Source organism: Rhodnius prolixus, unplaced genomic scaffold, assembly GCF_049639745.1.
Source record: "Rhodnius prolixus isolate KJV_2025 unplaced genomic scaffold, Rpr scaffold_2, whole genome shotgun sequence".
Classification (NCBI taxonomy): Eukaryota; Metazoa; Arthropoda; class Insecta; order Hemiptera; family Reduviidae; genus Rhodnius; species Rhodnius prolixus.
The window spans coordinates 50,972,651-50,993,768 of NW_027411592.1; the positions used below are offsets into that span (position 1 = coordinate 50,972,651).

General features: G+C 35.7%; 1 protein-coding gene across 2 annotated transcripts in view; it reads left to right on the plus strand.

The window, feature by feature from the left end:
- Window positions 1–21,118, plus strand: part of LOC141449931 (zinc finger protein 131-like) — a 271,798-nt gene that overhangs the window by 38,247 nt on the left and 212,433 nt on the right. The window contains exon 2 of one of the 2 annotated variants that reach the window (XM_074119885.1): window positions 12,057–12,772. The exons of the other annotated variant lie outside the window; for it this stretch is intronic. Coding sequence (XP_073975986.1) covers window positions 12,057–12,224 — 168 coding nt within the window. The 3' untranslated portion in view covers window positions 12,225–12,772. Of the gene's footprint in view, window positions 1–12,056; window positions 12,773–21,118 lie in introns of those variants that run through there. 2 annotated transcript variants of the gene reach the window in all.

Sequence of the window (21,118 nt, forward strand, 5' to 3'; positions counted from 1 at the left end):
AGAGTGGGCCCAGGATGATAATCTAGAATGGAAAGGAGTTTCAGTAGACGTTTTTAGATAAAGAAATGTACACAGGGATTATGGAAGCTAGCTTATGGAGGGAGTCGATCCTAGTACGTCGATTGGAGTCTGGATGGCTTCCAGGCGGAACAGTCGTAGAGTAACATCGGCCTGCTCCAAACTGTGTAGAGGAGGAGTTCTGTACAGTAACTCTTCGAGTCTCGAGAGAGTAAAGGGAGAAAGTAGTCATGTTGTTTACCAGAATTGACTTTGTACAATATTAAGCTGGAGGTACTTGTCTTGGTACGAGAACGGGATCATTACGCTTATTGTGCTTAATCAGTCTGTTGAGAAATAGTCTACGTTAAGTGAAGAGTATGGAGTTAAATTTATAATTTACTTTGAATTTCCATTTAGTGCAATATTTTGTTTGTTGCTGTAGTGATACAGTTAGTGGTAAAAGCAAAGAGTATCGTGTTAATGTTACTTATGACGAGATACAGTTTGCCTGTACTTATCTGCAGACAAGTCAAGATCGTTGAAGAAGTGGCTAAGTCCATATTCGCCTCCGAAGTTCCAGCTCCTGAAGACCCTATAGTTCTCGTTAAGTTTCATTTTATTTCTTTAAAGAGTTCTGATTAAATATTCCTTCATATGAAGAGCAGATTGTGTAGAACGTTAAGTTTTCTAAATTTTTAGCTTCCAAATTTCAACTTTTGTGTAAATAAAACAAAAACAAAGAATACAATATAAAGGAATTCACCAATTTACCATGAGCCGTGTCTCGATAAACGGAGATGAAGGCCAATTATAAGAAACAATCCTTCTTTCTTCTCTCCCCATTTTTCTGTTCTTCATTTTTGTGGTTGTTGTGAGGTGGTAGAAGTGGCCGAAGGGTGGAGGATCGACCATTCAGTTTGAAATAGACATAACCCCCACGCCAAGGGCATAGCTTTAGTTCTTTTTCTTTTTTATTATATTTACATTAAAAATTGAGGTCCGCCGCGTGGCAAACGAAATAACAAAGGGCTCTGCTTCTTCGACTTCCGCACGGCTCTTCATTCTCTAATGAAATCAACATAAATTTATCTCTGGTGCGGAGGGGCCCGGGGGGGGGCAAGAAAAAACTTTTTTTCCCAACTTCTTTTACTTTCCCTTGACGAGGTGGAGGCGGTAGTATTTGGGGTGGCTTTAATTATTTTAATTGATGCCAATTTATTAATGAAACGTCCTGGCAAGCTTGGAAAGATAGGCACATTTTATTTTCATCATTGTAATAATTCAGTTGTGACAATGAATAATATTCTACTTTTATCATTTATAATTAGTTTTACATTAATATTATCTACTCTGCCTGGAATGGTTTCATCTGACCAGTTAATGTTCCATCAATATCCAAAATTTAGAAATCTATGTTAACTTTTATCTGATAAAAGTTAATAAAAAAAATAATACATAATAACAATGACAACAGAGTTAAATGCTCTATGGAGGAGAGTCTTCAATGGGACAGAAAAAAAGTCGAAATATTTATGCGTTTTGAAAAGAGACCAGAGACCAGATGGCTTAGCTATCAGCCTTTAAATCTTAAGTTGTATCTAAAGACAGAGTCAAAGCCCAAATATAAAACTCAAACATCATATCTGGGACAGGACCTAAGTACCAGATACTGGAACTTTTGATGAGCTGAATTAGGACTTAGCTCATGCATTTGTGCTCCATTCCCTACGGAATCGTGAAGGAATTTCTACAAGAAAAATGGTTAAATAGCCTCGTTCACTTCCGTCCAAAAGTACAGTGGCTACTTCGCCGCGAAGTTTTACACCAAATTAGTCGAGACTAAGGAAATGATCTCATAATCAAACTTAAACTTTAAATGATTAAGTTGAGGCTACCTAATTGAATCTACTGTTAGCATAATGACCAAAACCTAGTTTTGTGAACGTCATTCCACCCTAAACTGCATCACCAAAATTTCAAAAAAAAAAACAGTACAAGACGTTCTCTCTGTGTCTTCAACATCCAAAACTGCTCAGTTAGCTCTCTTACTAAAGGAAAAAGGAGGGAAAATAAAATTATCAAAGTTGGATATTTTTTTCAACGTTACGCTTATTCGTGCAATTAATTTGACGTTCAAAAAACAACTGCCCTACCGGACATTTTTTTAATACTCTTAGGCTGGAAACTTAGTGGAGCGGCGAGCAAAGCGGCGCTGATAGCGAAGAGCAAAGCGGCGAAAACAAATACTATCTATAGATAGCGTTGCTCTATCTTCGCTTTGCTCGCCACTATGCGCGGTCCCATATGTTAACTTGTGTTTGATTTCGCCGCTTTGCTCGCCGCTCCACTGTTTCCAGCCTTAGGGTACGTTCACAACGGAGCTGTGAGCATAGATGATAGCGGAGATGATAGCAGTGATGCATCAGCGCTTATAGAATAACCTAGTACATTCTTATGTGAGCGTGCACAACGAAGCTTCGACTAGTGACTCATACTCGCTGGTATAAACGAGCATAGATGATAGAATTGAATTTTTCATTTTTCTGCTAGCTGAACTCCAGTATCGGAGCTTCAAAATGGACGTAGAAAAATTATTTAGTGCTGTCTTTACTCATTATTTTTGGTTATTATTTTATTATTTACTTTTAAACAATATTTTATTTTTTAAATCGTGCTTACATTTATTTTCATGTGTATTTATTTGTTTTTTTTTTTGTCAATCAAACCATTACTTACCTAAGAGTAATCACTAGTTTTTCTTCTAAGGTTATAGGATTTCCATGACAATTTTTCCGTTTTCTTAATTTTGACCTTATTTTTTCTAAAATATAGTCGAATGTGGGTGGACCCATCCTCACATATTCAAAAAAACGATCCGGATAATTTCTAAGTTCCTTATATAAATAGTGAAATTCGCCCAAAGTACTTCGTTTTTTATTTATGGTATGTACATGATATTTTCTAAAGCGTTTTTTCTTTAAAATATACCGTTTCGTTGCTGCTGAACATAAAAACTCTTCTTCACTACTCGTCATGTTGCATGCATCACAGCTCCGTTGTGCACACTAATCAGCGATTATATTTTACTCTATCAGTTATCATCTCTGCTATCATCTATACTCACAGCTCCGTTGTAAACGTACCCCTAGACACATCATGCTCTATAAGAGAATGAACCACTTATTTCACAGCCTAAAAACTTTTTACGCTGGAGCCACTCTTTTCGGGTTCCTCATAATCCTAACTCCAATTTTCCTTTCACAAATATTCTTCGTGACGGTTAACAATTGACTGGAAACTTCAGAACAGTGAGCCAAGGACCCCACCCACCCAGCAATGATGTTCAAAAAAAGTTGCATTTTCTCAGTCCAAGTGCCTCTGAGCAAAATCTTGGATCATATCTGCTGGAGATTTATTTTTCTAATCGCTCAGTTAACATATTCTATAAAAAGTCACTTTTTTCTTCATTTACAAAGAATCTTTAAACATCATTTCTCATTTTCAAACGTACGCGATGAATATTATTAATAAAATTTATCATTTAAAAATGACTTATTATTAATAAATGATGTAACAAAATCTTTTCATCTGAACATCATTCATTAAATTATGTTTTAGCTGTTGGTGTCTTCCCCCGTGGCTCGCTGTATTCGCGTCTATTCCTTTTTTGTCACCCCTTCTCCGCTTCCTTCCGTTATTCTTTATTATAATCCTTTTTAATTTCATACCATCTTTTCCATTAAATTAATTATTTCTTTATTCTTGCCCTGCTGCTGCAGCGGCCTTCTAAAGTAATAAATTACTAGAAATTATATACAACTTTATATTATAACAATGTCATTTATTTTATAAAAATATTGTCCCTTCCTCTTTTTTTCGCCTTTATTTATTTATTATTTTTGTTCCTTTTTCCGCTTCAAGTAATAATTCTATTTATTTTTGCCACAATTATTTTTATCTACTCTCTATATGTGCCGCTAATTTGGTTGGCCTTTCGCTAGAAAATGATAGCGATTGGCGTACTTAAAAGGAAAAGGATCACTATCCTGCCATTAAAGTTGGATAAGGTCGAAATTAAGGAAAAATCAGGCTGTTTCTTGATCGAATTCTGTTCACTGAACTTGAACAAAGGCCTTGAAATTGCAAATAAATCAAGGGAAAAGTTGTTAAAAGTAGTTTAATATTCTCACAACTTCCAGCTCTACTTTAGGAGCTTCTAATTCGCAAATTAGAAGGCCTCTTCTATCAATTAATAAATCCGTGCCAGTATCCTGCAGCTCAGGCTACCAAAAATATATATATGTTTATTTAAAAATATAAACCCTTTTCCAAACTTAAGTTTAAAGTTAAAAATATATTTAAAGGAAAATGATGAATTCACAACTTGAATATCCAAGTATAATTTAGTTAAACGATTGGTACTTCGATTGAAGATAGAAGATGTTTTAAAGGTCTCTCAATTACCAAGTCTTTCAATATATTCTAATCGCACATTGCACAGAGTCCTGGCTAAATCATGCTCTTCATTATTGGGCTACAATTAATGCTGTTCGCCAGCTTTCGATAGCACTGAATCGAATCTTCAATCTTTGAAATCCTAGTCTTCAGATGATTTAGAAAGATGACCATATACAAAGCTATAAGGAATTTACTGACTGCTTATCCTAAGTGCTAAATAAATAGAGGCAGAAAAGTACAATCCTCATTCTAGGAAAAAGCAGGATGATCCAAGGTCACTAGAGAATCTCTAAGTATGCCAAACTTCAAACTAGCTCTACGAAGTGATTCACTAATAAGCGATATCTTATCCAGACACAACAATACTTCTTCACTTCTCCGCACAGGAATTCCGCTATTATTTATAAGAATAAACAAGAACTTGAAGATCGCTTTACTAAAAAGTTTCTAAAATAATAAATCATTCACATAAAAAAAAAAAAAAATCTCAAAATTAAACTTCAGCAAAAATCAACGCCATCAAATTTCACTAAAATTGAGACATACTTGGCTAATGAACAGGGCTCGCTCACCAGTGTTAGGTTTCAGTCTATTTACAAGGAAATATTGATCAAAAATCGCGTCAAAATATTCTGAGATAGCTGAACAGTTTCAATACTCAGGGTTCATTCAGGCTAAAAGCAATCCTCAATCAAACGGCAGTAATAAAATCACTCAATCCACTGTAATATTTAGTTAAATAAGAAATCAATCTCTTTTACTACAAATTTAAAACAAATGAAAACGAAAAAAAAGTTATTATGACAATGAATACAAACAATAATTTATTAAATAAATGGAAAAACATAAAACAAAGTAAATATATAAACAACTGGCGCAATTGACGTCATTTTATATGCTTATTATATTTAATAGTATTTTATTTTTATTTAAACAAAAATTCCATTTATTAATACAAACATTGTATTTATTAATACAACACATTCTATTTATTAATACAACACATTCTATTTATTAATAGTAAATTGTCAACAACATTAAGATTGTATTGATTTAAAAAAATATTTTTCTTAAAGATTAGAATAGAAATGATCTTTTTATTCAGGAGCAAAAAAACTAAATCAAAGAGAATAATAGAAAAGTGAATGTATCACTAAAAAAGGATTTATTCATTTTGGAATAGACAGAATAATTGATGTAGAGGAATTTCATCCACCCACACCTTTTATTCGGTTAAAAGAAAAAATGGAAGCGATTCAAAATGAAAGTTTTAGTGATGTGCACAGTTAGCTCAGCAGGACCGCTGTCTGGGAATAACGTGTTAAGAATGGAACGCAATGGACTTTTCAATTCGAAGATAACCTAATTTTTTACATAGGCCGTATCACCCATTATTGGAACATGAGTTGTAATAAAGAAATCACTGATGCTTTTATTGAAACCACGTTCATCAAAAGAAAACAATTTCGAGCTAATTTCAGAAAAAAAATTAATCTATTCAGTGTATTTTCCTGTAAAATCTAGGCACAACCAAAATTAAAACTATTTTCTCTGTGGCTCTTACTGTGCTCTGCTAAAAATATGCAATGGGCACGATGATTATTTAGATCTTCTAATTGCCCATACAAGGAATAATGGCAGGCGGATAGACAGAAAGAAAAAAGAAGCTAAAATATTATTATCACCATTAAATTAATGCCTAACGAATCAAAAAAAATATTATATCCCCCAAGCAAGGATACTTTGGATAGGAACTCACTTAATGACGAAACAAAGATGTCGCTAGATGCTGAGGATTACTCCCCAAAAGAGTGAGTAAAGAAAACTTCGAAGTAAAGCTCAGTGAATCTATCATCGGAAATAAGCTGTGATAATGAGTAAAATTGGTAGTTGCTCACACCATTTATGCTTGAAATTCCATGAGTTCTTTGTGCGTAAATCAAATCTATACGCTAAAACTTTTCGGCACGGATGTATGGCTCTGCAATGGACGACATTATACGATACACTGAAAGAAGTGCGATTCCTAAGGAGGTTATATTGATTTGCTGGTATCATCAGGTGACCAAGTGACTGTTGCTGATTCTCAGCCATAGTGATTCAGTTTTAATTAATCAATTGAATCAATAATATAATTAATAAGAATTGATTTAAATTAATGCAAGAAGGCTGCAGCAATAGCCGACTATTACAATTATGTAACTGCAACACCAAATAACCTCATTCAACTGTTAACTGGCATCGGTGGCATGACATGCCACTGAAGGAGGCATACATCCGTGTCGGAACGTTAGATAGATGAAGACGAGTTTACAAGTTCTGCAGCCTGCAGCCCAGAGTACCAAACATCAATTAATTAGTTTCAAGAAATATGGTATCCGTGGAGTTCATACCTTAAAGTAACGGTTTATTGTAAAGATGTTGTTAACATCTAATAAGAGTATAAGACCCTTTATATCTGAGTTAATAAAATATTAAAAAGCTTTCATAATTAATTTGATGGAAGGCACTCCATATTGTTCATAACTAAGGTAAAGTCTACACCAATAAAAATATTGTAAACTATCAATTAAGTCCATGGGATTGTTATGAGTTGCTTTCTGGTACTGCTGCCGAAGAGGATGATGAGTATGATGATGCTAGTCACTAGAGTAGCTGTCATGTTAGCATTGTTTCTTCAAGATTCAGAAGTCTTGGAGTTCTGCATTCTGCGAAAGGGTTTTGTATTACTGTGTTGGCTGTATCGCGCGGGTGCTAAGCCATATAATTTTTGTTTTTTTAAATATCCTGACTACAATCTAGGAGGCGGTGGTAGGGATACGTAATTAATATGAAAACATTCTGGAAGTTTGAAAAAAAAAAGGGAAGGAAAACTAATATCCTCAGTTTTTCTTTCATCAATTTTCTTTTCTTCAGAAAGCTGCCGACCCCATTCTTCATGGCCTCAGCCAGCTCCTTGGGGCCAAACTCTTATATTTTCTTTCTTCTTTTTTTATGAGAAATGAGATTTTAAAGAAAAAGTTGGCAAGTATAAATATAATTTCACAGACTTGTTGATAAGTTGTTTTTAATTTCCGCAAAGTAATATTTAATGATATTTTAATTGGTGTATAGGCAGGGATGAGGGTATTAGATATGTTGATGGAGAAGGTGAACTCTACTTCGGTAACTTAAGAGTGGAAGGGAAGAATGTACGGCCGGCTAGATGAAGTAGTACCACAACTACTTAACTTTCAAGAAGGTATGGAGATTTTTAGAGACAGACGGGAGGATGTTTCTACAAAGAGAGTCGAAGGAAAGAGGACCAAGTAGTGGAGTATTTATATATATATATATGTTGGGGGTGGAATTTATTTGCAGAAGGTGAAATAATCAAGCGGGGGAGTGGATCGCGGCAGGGCCCCTGGGGGGCCGCAGCTCAAAGTAGACCGCTGCCTCCAATTCCCTCGCCGCTCCCAACTAAATTCTCTTCCTCTCTCTCTCTCTCTCTCGCGCGCGCACACACAGAGAGTGCCACCCCCAACTTTCACACTCATTCCCCATGCATAGAATAATATAATATTTAATTAAACAATTCATTTTCCTTCATCAATTGTTTAGGCGAGTTCAAACTACGGCCTCCGCGTCTGCCTGCCTGCCTCCCTCCAACTAAGCGGCCCCCGGCCATCATTTCGCAAGATTTTAATTAAAATATAACTCATCTGTCGTGAAGCCAAACCTCACTTCCTCGACCGTGTGCCGCCTCCAGCGGGCCTCCCGTCCCCAATCTCTATGCCAAAATCTTATTTTCTAACTTGACGCTAAGTGAGGGAAAATTAAATATTTATTTTTTTTTTACCCCCCTCTGTACAAATTGCAATCGAGTTGAGCCCGTGACTACAGTAGAAATTCACTCTGTTCTAACTTAAATTATAACTTCATCATGCTCTTAAAGTTTTAGCAGTAGTTAGAAATATAATAAATAAGCAGCCAATAGTTTTGTTTTCAATTTTAATCAAGTGACTAGAATTTAATTTTAAATTTTCAGTAAATTTCGTGCGAATAATTATTCGGTGGTAAATAGATTTCATATTAGTAACAGGGAAATATAGTTGAGACCGTTAGAGAATGATAGGCGATGAAGGATCGAGAAAGATTAGTAGAGATAAGACGGAATTACAAACACTTTTGAAACTTAATTCAACTGAATTCTCGAATATACAACGATAAATCAGCCACAGTAATAGAGCGAATGTTGATGAATTAAATGTTCTAAATGTAGTGGGACTGAAGATGGCGGATGATGCGATAGCTATAGTGTTGACAAGTAGGAAGGCTAAATAACTGTTACTTAAAAAATCCAGCTCTTATTTTGAACTTAAAAGTACAGAAAGGACAAAATAGAAATAATTACAGAAATTATATTAGAATGTTAAAAGACTAGTATTAACCCATTAAACTGTGGGAACTGAATAAAGAAAAAATACTTAGTTTCAAGTTATTGATAACCAAATATGTTTTAGTGACCAGAAATTAAGGTACAGAGAAGATCTGGTTAACCATCTTTGTTTCTTAGCTACCTTGTTTGTCCTTCCAATTTTTTTAAAATTTCTATTGCATTTCGCCTTGTTTTCTGGCACTACAAAAGTGTGGCTACGATTTTCTAAATGTTAAACCAGGGGTCCCCAAACTTTTTACACAGGGGGGCCACCAGTTCACTGTCCCTCAGACCGTTGGAGGGCCGGACTATAAAACAAACTATTTTAAAGTAAAAAAACAAAACGGGAACAAATAGTAAATAAAGAACAAGTAAATTTAAATCAACAAACTGCCCAGTATTTCTGTGGAAATTATGGACCTGCTTTTGGCTAATGAGATGGTCAATGTCCGGTTTAGTTATAGCGCCTTTGCCTTTCTTCCTACTTCTGCTGTTATTTTACACTGTTTTAGGAGCCGAGACGCGTCCGTCCCGCGTCATCGGAAGTAGTACTGTACATGAACGACGCAGCGCTTTGCGGTACCGCCATATATAGTGCTCCTGCTCCTCTCACTGGCCACCTAGTGAAAGAGATGCCCCTTCCGGAAGTGTGGCGAGGGCCGCCGGATAAATGTCCTCAGGGGGCCGCTTATGGCCCGCGGGCCGTAGTTTGGGGACCCCTGTGTTAAACCATCAATGAACTGATAGCGTTAAAGCGTTGTCTTCTTCTTCAGTCTTAGCAGATAATAACAACGTTCATGGAATGGATAATTTGTTCCAAACAAGAATATTGTTTTCTTTACGCTGTTTACTACGCTGTTTAGATGAATTTAGATGGTTGAATAAAATCTTAAGTTTACACGGACTCTTTCTGTCTTTAACAATAGTTTACACAATTAGCTAAATTAGTCACTTTTCTAATACATTCATAATGTCTTGGCGATTATCCAATAGCATATTTAGCCATTCTTAAATTATAACTAATGCAGGATGGTCAGGAATTTTGGCAAGAATAATTGCAATATACCTATTGTTTGCTGAAGACAAGATTATATTGCATTTAAAATCAATGCTTAATTATTGTGACGTACAATAATTAATCAAATCTCCAAATTCGCCTATTTTGTAACATAAACTCGTAAATGCAAGTGCATTTTATGCTCTTAAGAAGGCAACCAATTGTACTCTTATTTTTTAGTAGATCTAGCAAATAAAACGATTTTTTTTTTTTAATAAATATGATAATGATAGTGATAATGACAATGATAATATCAACTAAGAGGAATTCGTGCGAAGGAACCCTAATTCCGTAAAAAACAGATTCTTATCTATTTGAACTCTTTCATTTACTAAGTTTGGATTGATTTTGGTTTAGAAAAAGAGTATGTTGTATGCCAGTGTGACCGCAATAGCTTGTAAATTACTTAGTGAATACAGTAACAGGTTGGGATGTGTTTGTGTATATTTGAAGTTTGTGCCATCAGGATCTAACTGGTTTGGCGGCAGTGGCTGCCGTCCAGTCAGCTAGGCAAGCTGTGTGAGATACGGTGCTTACCGATGAATCATTTACTAACACACAACGGTTACCATTGAAACATTCATCTAGGTTAGGCTAGTTTCAACTATGTCACCATGGTAACTCTTCTAATAGCGGGCATATAGCATTACTCTTATTTTAACATTAAGGCAAAGGTCAATATGTATTTAAATGGTGATCAAAAATTTAACCAGTTCATATAAATAGAGGTAATCTGTCACGAATGTGAAAAAAAGAAAACTTTTAGAGATTAGAATGGGTAACCATTTTAACTAAAAAAATAAAATAAATAAGCAAAGAGAAGGTTATATGCACATAAAGATGTTATATTTCGATCCATTATAGAACTACCCAAGTTTCAACATTTACAAATTCAGTTTACGGATGGTTGCTCAAGATTTACAAATTCCAAATTTAACGAAAGCCCATTTTAAATTTTAAACAAAATTTTCATTAAAAGAAAATGCCCAGAAACCTATCGTTTAAACGACCCATGAGTTAAAATAAAAAGCTATAAGAAGCTGAGTTGTCCTTACTTGGTACTTTAGTGAGACTGATTAAAATTGTAGTTCATTGAAAAGAAAAAAAACTTTCAAAAAATAAATTTTTCAGCGGAATTTTTCTATATTTTTCGTGAAAATGCTGGAAAAAAAACAGCCTAAATAATTGTATACCAATTATGTCGCGTTTTCTGTTCATGCATTTCGCCCTAAATCTTAAACACTGGAAGCGACAATGGATCCAAAACTGAGAACCAAGTTTCCGTTTTCATCAACATTTTAGTTCTGTAATAGTTTAGGAGAGAGTTGTTGGTTGTTGATGTTGATTGATAAATAACACTTTTAGTATCGGTATAAGATATTATATTTGTATGTGACTGACTGCCAAGGACTGTATACTTTACACTACAAGAACCGAACAGACTGACTGACTTGGCTAAACGATGTGTACAACTGAAGTGTAAGACTTTGAGCAGAAACTTCGAACTGAATATGTAACGCAATATCAATATGATCTATCACTCAATTGAATCCCAGTTGAATCTCCTGTTGAATCTCCTCTTGTTCTTATATATCTTCGTCGAGCCTCCCTTCTCTGTGTGCCAAGGGGGCTGAACCTCTCCCTCTGGCTAGAGTGGATGAGTGGTGGGGTTTCACTACCCCTACGCTAGAGTGGATGAGTTGTGGGGGGTTCACTACCCCTACATCACGCTAGAGTGGATGAGTTGTGGGGGGTTCACTACCCCTACAGTTCTTTTATATTTTGAGCATCGAGAAGCCTTAAAAAATTATTATTTGTTTTCGTTTTAACCATTTATTTCCGGTTTAAAACATTTAAAACAAAATTTAGAAAAACGTTCACAATCAGAATACGTCTTCTTATTGCTAGAAGTAAGAAAAAAAAACGTTCAAACTGCAGGTAAGATAAACGTTGCATTTTCTAATTTGAATTTCAAAATTTGAAAGATAAATGCATACTTTAAATTAGAACAATATTATTTTAAAAAATTTTTATTTTATTTTATTTATTTTTAAGATAAAACGAAGATAGGCCTCCGCCATCTTATTTGTGGAGGCGTGCTAATTTCTTTCTGCAAAATTTCAGATTCAACGGTTGGACGCCACAGCTTCCTACTGGGCTGAATCGTATGACGTTTCAAGAAAACTATTTAAGGTACCTTTGCCAAAATCAAAAGCAAACACTACAAGATCGAGAACTGCATTCACTAACTGCATTTCAAATAGAAAAAAAAAAAAAAAAAAATTAAATTGAAAACAGACTAACCATTTTATAATAAAAGAGGATAGCAGCTTGCAGCAACCAAATCTCAGCTTGCATGTATTGTTATGCCAAATATATATTGTATTTAGATAAATTATTAAAAAAATCAATAATCAAACACATGATGAGTATTAATTAGGCTAGGAAAGAATAATTAATTTATGCTTGAAACTTAGTTCTGAATTTTAAGTAGATATAATGAAAGAACGCGATAGATTCTTGAATTCAGATCGACATCAGAGACTTTGCCGTGTAAGCTTTAAAGTTGGTAATGGTGACGGATTTCTAAGGCCTATAACCAATCTACGGGCCTTGCAGTGGTTTTCGTAGAATATTGGAGTCTACAATGCTGAACAGTTAGTGGTTGATGGTGAGCTAGAGTTCGGCTGTGGTTGAAGTTGTAGGTACAAGAATAAGATTTATTGAAGGATGTCTAATTAATACTTTTGTTTAAATCACGTTTGTGGGACCGAGCGTTAAGGATTCTAGGTAAAAACCAGTGCCTGAGTGTTTTATCCTATTTTCGAAATTTGAGATAACTTTGCTCAAAAGGCGATGATAGGCTTTACAACTCAAAATCAACCAGTAATGGATTCATTACTACTATTCACACTTCTAGTAGCTTGTACCATTTGTGAGTCTGCATATATCGTATCTCTGACTAAGTAAGGATAAACGGGTTTATTACTACTGCACTTCGCCTCCTCGACTAACTACAGTGCTTCTTCGCACTTTTCTAGAGGAATTGCTTGATTAAGCGCAGTTAGCAGCTCTCTTAAGGATTAATACACTGCTTCAAGATTTGCTGATGGTTTTTCAGCAACATTGAAGTTGAGTGCACTAATCGCTAACCGTGGCTTATCAGATACACCCGCTAGGCTGCATTTGCTGTGCACTGTTTTAATAGGTCGTCTTTAAAGAGCTGTTATGCTGGGACAGTTCCAGTTATCCAAAAAGTACTGAACAAAATGACGATTCCACTTCAAATCTTTACTTCGGGATGTTTGTTTGTTTTTGGGTGTCTTAGGATATGGCCGAAAATTTTTTTTTTTTGGCCTTGTTTTAGCGAATTAATGATGAGTAGCTGTACCACTGTTACTTTACTTTCATTCTTTTTTAAATGTTACACCTTCCCATTAATTCAAAGAAATTCATCACTTTGTGAACATCATGAAAACATAAACTTAGTTGTACGAGGGTCGTTTGAAAAGTCCGTGCAAAAATAAAAACTGCTTAATTTTTTGGGGTAAACCTTTTTTATTTTTCAACATAGTCTCCTTTTAGGCTTATACACATCGTCCAACGCTGCTCTAGTTTGTTGATCCCTTCCGAATAATAGAATTTGTCCGTCTGAAAAATAGCCATTCGTTTCTGCAATCACCTTCTCGTTTGAATAAAATCTTTTTCCCGCCAGCCATTTCTTCATATTGGGGAACAAATAGTAGTCCGAGGGAGCCAAGTCTGGAGAATAGGGGGGATGTGAAACGATTTGGAACCCTATTTCCATTAATTTTGCGACCACAACTGCTGAGGTGTGAGCTGGTGCGTTGTCGTGATGGAAAAGGACTTTTTTGTGGGCCAATCGTGGGCGTTTTTCTTGCAGCTCGGTTTTCAAACGGTCCAATAACGATGAATAATATGCACCTGTAATAGTTTTACCCTTTTCCAGATAGTCGATGAGGATTATTCCTTGCGAATCCCAAAAGACAGTCGCCATAATCTTTCCGGCCGAAGGAACGGTCTTCGCCTTTTTTGGCGCAGATTCCCCCTTGGTAACCCATTGTTTAGATGGTTCTTTGGTCTCAGGAGTGTAGTGATGTATCCATGTTTCATCCACAGTGACGAAACGACGCTTAAAGTCCTGCGGATTCTTCTGGAACAGCTGCAAACCGTCCTTGCAACACTTCACACGATTTCGTTTTTGGTCAAGCGTGAGCAATCGCGGCACCCATCTTGCGGATAGCTTTGTCATGTCCAAATGTTGATGCAAAATATTATGTACCCGTTCATTCGAGATGCCCACAGCACTAGCAATCTCACGCACCTTCACTCTTCTGTCATCCATCACCATATCATGGATTTTACCAATGATTTCTGGAGTAGTAACCTCAACAGGGCGTCCAGAACGTTCAGCGTCACTTGTGCCCATATGGCCACTCCGAAAATTTTGAAACCACTTATAAACTGTTCTAATCGAAGGTGCAGAGTCACCATAATGTTTATCAAGCTTCTATTTAGATTCCTGAGGCTTTTTGCCTTTCATAAAGTAGTGTTTAATCAACACACGAAATTCTTTTTCGTCCATTTTTTGAAAATCACTCGACTTCCTCGATTCAAACGAATGCCAAACACAAAGAAATAGTCCGATCTGGCTGAAACTTGGTGTGTGTTCTTCCAAGAGATGCTACTAACTAAACATAACCTCGATACGCGCCAGTGGTGCTATTTCTCTGACTTTGCACGGACTTTTCAAACGACCCTCGTACGTGCATAGCTTTATAGTTAGCAAATCCATGATATCGTCCTGTTTATGGAGCCATTTTGAGGTTAGACGAAGCCCCAAAAAACTGTCTTCTTCTATGAAGACCACAATTTGTTGCTGACAATCACGTAAAAAAAAAAAGATCTCTGATAAAATAAAAAGACAATTATCTGTAATAATCAACTTTAACAACTTTATTGCAGTATAATAAAGAGAAATATTGAAGCAATAAAATGCGTAAAATATTACCAAAACCAACGTTTATTTTATTTTTCTACAAAAAACAGAATGCTGAAGGAATGTTCGCTTTTTGCTAATATATGGCATAATTTTAAAATTAATTTGGTGATGGTATATAGTTAGCTATAAGTATAAATTACAAATCAAGTTTGCATGTAAAAAAAAAGTATATTTTTTAATTATTTATTAATTATATTTTAATTTACTGATTTTTGAAATATTCGTTTACATTTTATGAAATAGGATAATCCTGTATTAGCTAATTGATGTTACAATTACAGCTGAATTAGGCAACTTTTTCTGTTTGATCAGAGATGAAAATAAAGAAATATTTATTCTGGTCATATTCTAGTACTCGTGTGCTCTTAATTTTTTACAGTTAAATAAGTAGTTACGTTACCGCTTTTTTTGACGTTCTTGGCGTTGAAGCAGCTTTCAGTTAATTCCCAAAACTATATATTTTCTCTTTCTTCATCGAAATGATGAAAAAGCTTTCCACAAAAATGATAACCATTGAGAGAAGTAAAACATGTAAATTGTTTTCATTTCACGATCAAACTTACTTGTAAGTAGTTTTCAAACAGCAATATTGATCAAACTATCAATACTTACTGGCTACACTTCAATAAATTGTCAATATCATAAGATATTAGCCGAAAAGTTGACTGTCTCCCCTTACTATAACCGCTTCCAGAAACGGAATTTCTGAAACCGATATTGTCTAGAGCAGTGTCGGCAAAGTGAGGCTCCAGAGCCGCATGTGGCTCTTTGGCTCCTTAAGTGCGGCTCTGGCACAAATATCCACGGTAGGCGCAATAATATTTTCATTTAAAAAAAAACTTGGTAAGAAAAAAAATTACATCTTATTTTGATAAATTAAAATTCTTCTATAAATCGAGAACATGTATAATTTTTTGTTTAAGTTAAAAGATAGGTAGGTAATTAAAATTTTATATTGTTGTAAAAATACGTAACGAACATCGAGTTTAATTTTATTAGTTTTCGTAAACGTAAACACAAACCATGTACAAGCTACCGGCTGAAATAGCAGGTTTCAGGAATTTAAAAACAGCAGAGCAACTTTAGCATTTGTCAAAAACCCTGTTAATGCTACGATAACCGAGTTGAAATTTTCTCCTTTTGAAACTGACATTGGTAGCTTTGAAATACAATTGCTGGATTTAAAAAAAACAAGGAGATATGGCGCTCTAAATTCGAACGTCTTTGTGTTGAATTGGAAATACTGGAGAAGAAAAAATGTGATCTTAGTTCACAACACAAGTGGGGTCTGCTTTGAATGACCTGGAGAAGGAAGACATGATCATTTTCAACGTTTGGAATAGTATTCCTGACTCATACGATCAGCTGAAAAAGCTCGCGTTTGCTGTTCTTTCCCTTTTCGGTTCTACATATATATGCGAACAATCTTTTTCAAGCATGAACATTATCAAGAGTAAACTGAGAAGTCGTCTTATTGATGAGAACTTGGAATCATGACTAAAATTAAAAACAACCACATACAAACCTGACTTACTCAAACTTTCCAAGGAGATGCAAGCACATTGTTCGCAGCACATTGTTCGCATCAATTAAGTATGAAATTTAGTATTATTTAGTGTACTACTTATTTAGTGTAATAAAAGTTTACTAAACAAGCAGATTTGGCTCCCAATTTTTTTTAAATTGTTGTAATGTTCATATTTGGCTCTTTGGCTAATAAGTTTGCCGACCACTGGTCTAGGCAATTAACATTCAATTCAATTTTAAGCAATAAAATTAAATAATATTATTTTATTTCAAATAATTGTTTTTTTAAAAAACGAATAGAATTTAATAATAAAAAAAATAGAAAGCAGAACTGCAGTACAACTGTCAAGGATAGTTTACTTTTAAAGACACACCTAAATACAATGTTGCCATTTTGTTGAATTAAGAAATAAAAACTAATAATTATAATAATAAGCAATTAGAAAGATATCTTTCAAATCTATCTATTTATTTATTTATTCATATTAACTTTACTTTCAAAGGCCTACACTGGTCTGTATTTCAATTTGTAAAATTCAAGGCAAAAATATTACGAGTGTTTGGTGATTTTTGTTGAAAGAAAAACCGCAAAATTCTTTTGACTGATTTTTTAGACAAATAATCAGAAATAGTTGAATTATTTTTTAAACAATCAGAAACTCTAGGTGAACGATTTGTTGTAATACGATGTCGCAGTTGTTCATGAGTATGCCGATGAATTGTCTAATTAGTCAGGCTTGGCGTTACGCAAAGTCGAGCTTCTGCAAGGTGGAATCTACAAATAAGACTGGTGTGTGGAAATTAATCCAGACAAACTAAACATATGGCCATCAAATTGTGAAACAAAATGAGAAGTTATGTCTAACTCAGTGGCATTTCAAGTGTTTCAAACAGTCGAAGCTTAAAATATCTGGGGGACCTGATGGCACAAGCAAGTATATCAGCCCAGTAAAGAGTATGGTCAACTAGCAATCTCTCCGGACTGGAAAAGGTGCGGAGAAAAACTTAGTTTTTGTATGAAAATAAGGAAAATCTTTTCAGGGCAAGGCTGAACACATTCCAAATAAGAATTAGCAGAGCTTTTCCCGACAGGAAATTTGGGTATCCTCAAAAGAAGGGGTAGGCTTCAGGATTAATGGACCATGCAGAATGAATTTCACTAGAACAGACCCTTCGGAGACTGACTTACTGCAAGCCAGAAAGTGGAGAGACTTAATTAAAGATGGAAGAAAGCCTCCGACTAAAAGTTTGAGATGAACAACGAAAACTCAATGATCTAAAGATGTCTCAACTACTTAAAAGGTACATATCTCAGCTGCTTGGAGTTGATGTCTTCAACAAGAGGATAAGAGCTCCTTAAAATGGGGCCCCGCAAAGTTTCCTGTCGAGGAAATTCTGCAACTTCCCAGTGTAAAAAAAAAAAAAAATGTCAATTTTTTCAGGTGGGCTATACGTTTAACTTCTTTTAGGTGCCTGGATGGAGGCGACTATCAGATGTACTTTATTACTAATTTTTCACATAAACTATTAAATAAAATCCAATGGGCCTAGTCTGGGATTCGAACCTAGTATACCTAGCAATAAATCTTACAATGCCGGGCATCGCTTCTAACCGCTCGGCTATCGTGGCAACTACCTCCCAATAGGTTATTTGCACCTTAAAATTAGAATATAAAGGACAATACCACTTAATTACTGTACACTGTAAAAAGCCTCCCACTCGATTCTCTTTCACTCAGATCGCACACAATATATATTTAAGAACGCAATAGATAAATCGCAGACATTGCACATCAACATCACTAACCAGAGTGTTTACTATTGTAAACAGCACCGGCTGGCAAAGGCAAGCGGGAGGTAACAGGTTTGCCAACGTTATAATGCTATAGAACCAAGAGATAGGTGACTGCCATCAATTTATTCAACTACTGGTCTGACGATTGTGTTCAGTTAGAGGTGTTATCTGGCAGCGTCAGGCTCTCGAGGTCTACCATACCACAAAACAGGGTACACTGAATGGCAGCACCGACACCATTATGCCGCCATACCCATCTCGCATTGCCAGACGCTCTGTCTCTCTCCACTCGGCGGTTATATATATATAAATATATATATATTTAGCATGATGTTGCCTTTACTTATTGGTTAGTTGTAGTAATATCAGTCCGTCTCTTTGCGCTTTGTGTGAGTGAATGCTAAAGAGCGAGCTGATTTTAGGTTGGCAATATTGCCGTATCAGTAGTTGGTAAACTGAGTTTTGTGAACGTACGTATTTGTGTACAATTGTTCAAGCTTTACCATGTACACCATGATTTTACTGTTAGCATGCATGATTTTCACCAGATTTCCTCCCCACCTTTTGTCTTTGAGTGTTTGTTGATTCTTTCTATGTGATAGTATTATGCTTGTGTTGGGTGTGCATGCTGGCCAGCCGTAGTAGAGTATGGAACAACGCAGCCTCCCTCTATTTTGCATGGTCTCTCTCTCTCCCCTGTCCCCAAAACCCTGATCATCATCTGTGGGCCCATTAATCCTCCCTACAACAACAACAATAATAACAAGCCGGTCGAGTCATAAACAAAACGGCCCGTGAAATAATGCCCTACTCTACAACCAACAGTAAATACCCGCACAAATATATATATTTGTAGAAAGTGGAAAAGAGAGAGCTGATTGTAGCTCAAGCTAGCGACCATTCCAAGCTCTCTGGTGGACAGCTTGCTTTGCTAGAGCATCCCTGGCCTAGCAATGATTGCTCCAGTCTTCCATTGTTGACTAACTATGAGGTATCATGGCAGGAGTCCTGTTTTAGCACTTCTGCAATGGAATGTATGTACAGACAGACCCAAAGCTATAAAGGGCATCGGGAGGAGGCATTCCCCCCTCACCATATTTTCAAAACCAAAACACCTCGCGCATCCCCAGTTTGCTCCAAAAACATCCCACCTCCAAAAAGCCGACAATCTACTCTTTCCTCTGCCATCCAACTACTAAAACCTATTTTATAAATGTCATTTACCACAATGTTAAAGCGAAATTGCACCCGTCTTTTCCACCTCCTCGCTTATAAACCCGGGAATGCATGTTTACACGAACGGTAAAACCACAAAAACAGAACATATACCTGTCCCACTTATAATCACTAATAATAATTGCATCCCATTAATTATTAATCTCTCGTATATTCCATAAATTTTAATAATTTCACAGGTGTGCATGAGAAGAGAGAGGAGACTCGGTAATTTAACAGTAAAATTGTAAATCTCTTCTTAAGCAGGATGCCTTTTCAAAGACTTGTATGATAAAACTATTCTACATTATTTTTAAATTTTGGCAGAAGTTCATTTTTTGACATCGACAATATAATTCCTTCTTCCAGTGTGGTATTGGTAAGACAAGACAGGCAATCATGTTCCTAATCTCATCTCTATCGGATAGAGTTTTTTTGTAGACTGATTGAACTAATGTCGCAAATTCTTGAGCGAGAAAGGTATGTCTTCTTCAAGGTCCAAAACGGCCTTCTACTTTCAGCAGTAAAGTGATCAGAAGTTATATCTTACATGCCTAATCGCTTGTTAAGGCTTCACCTTTTGAATTAGGCCTTCATAATACTCCCTTCATAATGTTTCCAGCTTATTTTTCATTTTCTACGGTTTCTCCAGCCCAAAGTTTCTCTCATTTATTTCCGTGATTGTGCTGATACCATGAAATTGTACAAAAAAAAAAAAAAAAAAAAATAGGTTGTACAGGTCAAGTTTTTTAATCCAAGTACCCCACAGTTAACTAAAATTGGGCGCTACAGCTTCCAAGATGGAGAGGTAGTTTACTTAGGGGTCATGTGACACCAAGATCGGACCGGTAACTGGCCACTAAATTCACTCCAAACTGGGCTGATTGCTCTTGCTTATATAATCTAAACCTTTTGCCTTTTGTCGGGCACGGTATGCCTGGGAAACAGAACGTTCTATGTTTGAGGGCTTCCCAATACTTGTGCAATGTTTAACAGAGGCGAAGAAATTGCCCTGTGACCTGTTTAAATGCGCCGTTTGAGATGTAAGCCTATGGTAGATGTTGAAGGAGGTATAACCCGAAAAAAAAAAAGCAATGGTAAGTAAAATCCGTGACCTGAGGCTTCTTAAACCAGCACCCTAGAAGGAGATGCTGGGTAACCGTAACCACTCTATGATCTAATCTTCTACATTGCTAGATTTCAAAACTTCTAATTTTTTATCGAGTCCTGCGAAGAAAGGCGAAGGCTTCAACTCCATTGAACAGCGTGAAGTTCTCGTATTTTCAAATCTCTCGGTCATCTTGTTCAAGATTTATTTCAAATTTTCTGTAGACGTCGTATATTATTTGTACATTGCTTAAAGTGCGCGTTTAGTACAGAAAGCAATGCACCAAGTTAGGGGCAATGTCGCATCTGGTTTAACAAAAGTAAAATTGTAATTTTTCCAGGGTTTTCAGCATGAAGATTAGGGTTAAAAATTACCTTATTATTTAAAAAAGTTTAACCAGCATTAATATGTTAGTTTACTTGCGTATAGAGAGACTGATCTGTCTGTAGAAACGAAACTTCACAGCATTCTTTAAAAGTTTGTCTACCTTCGGATAAAATGATATCTTAAGTTCTTGG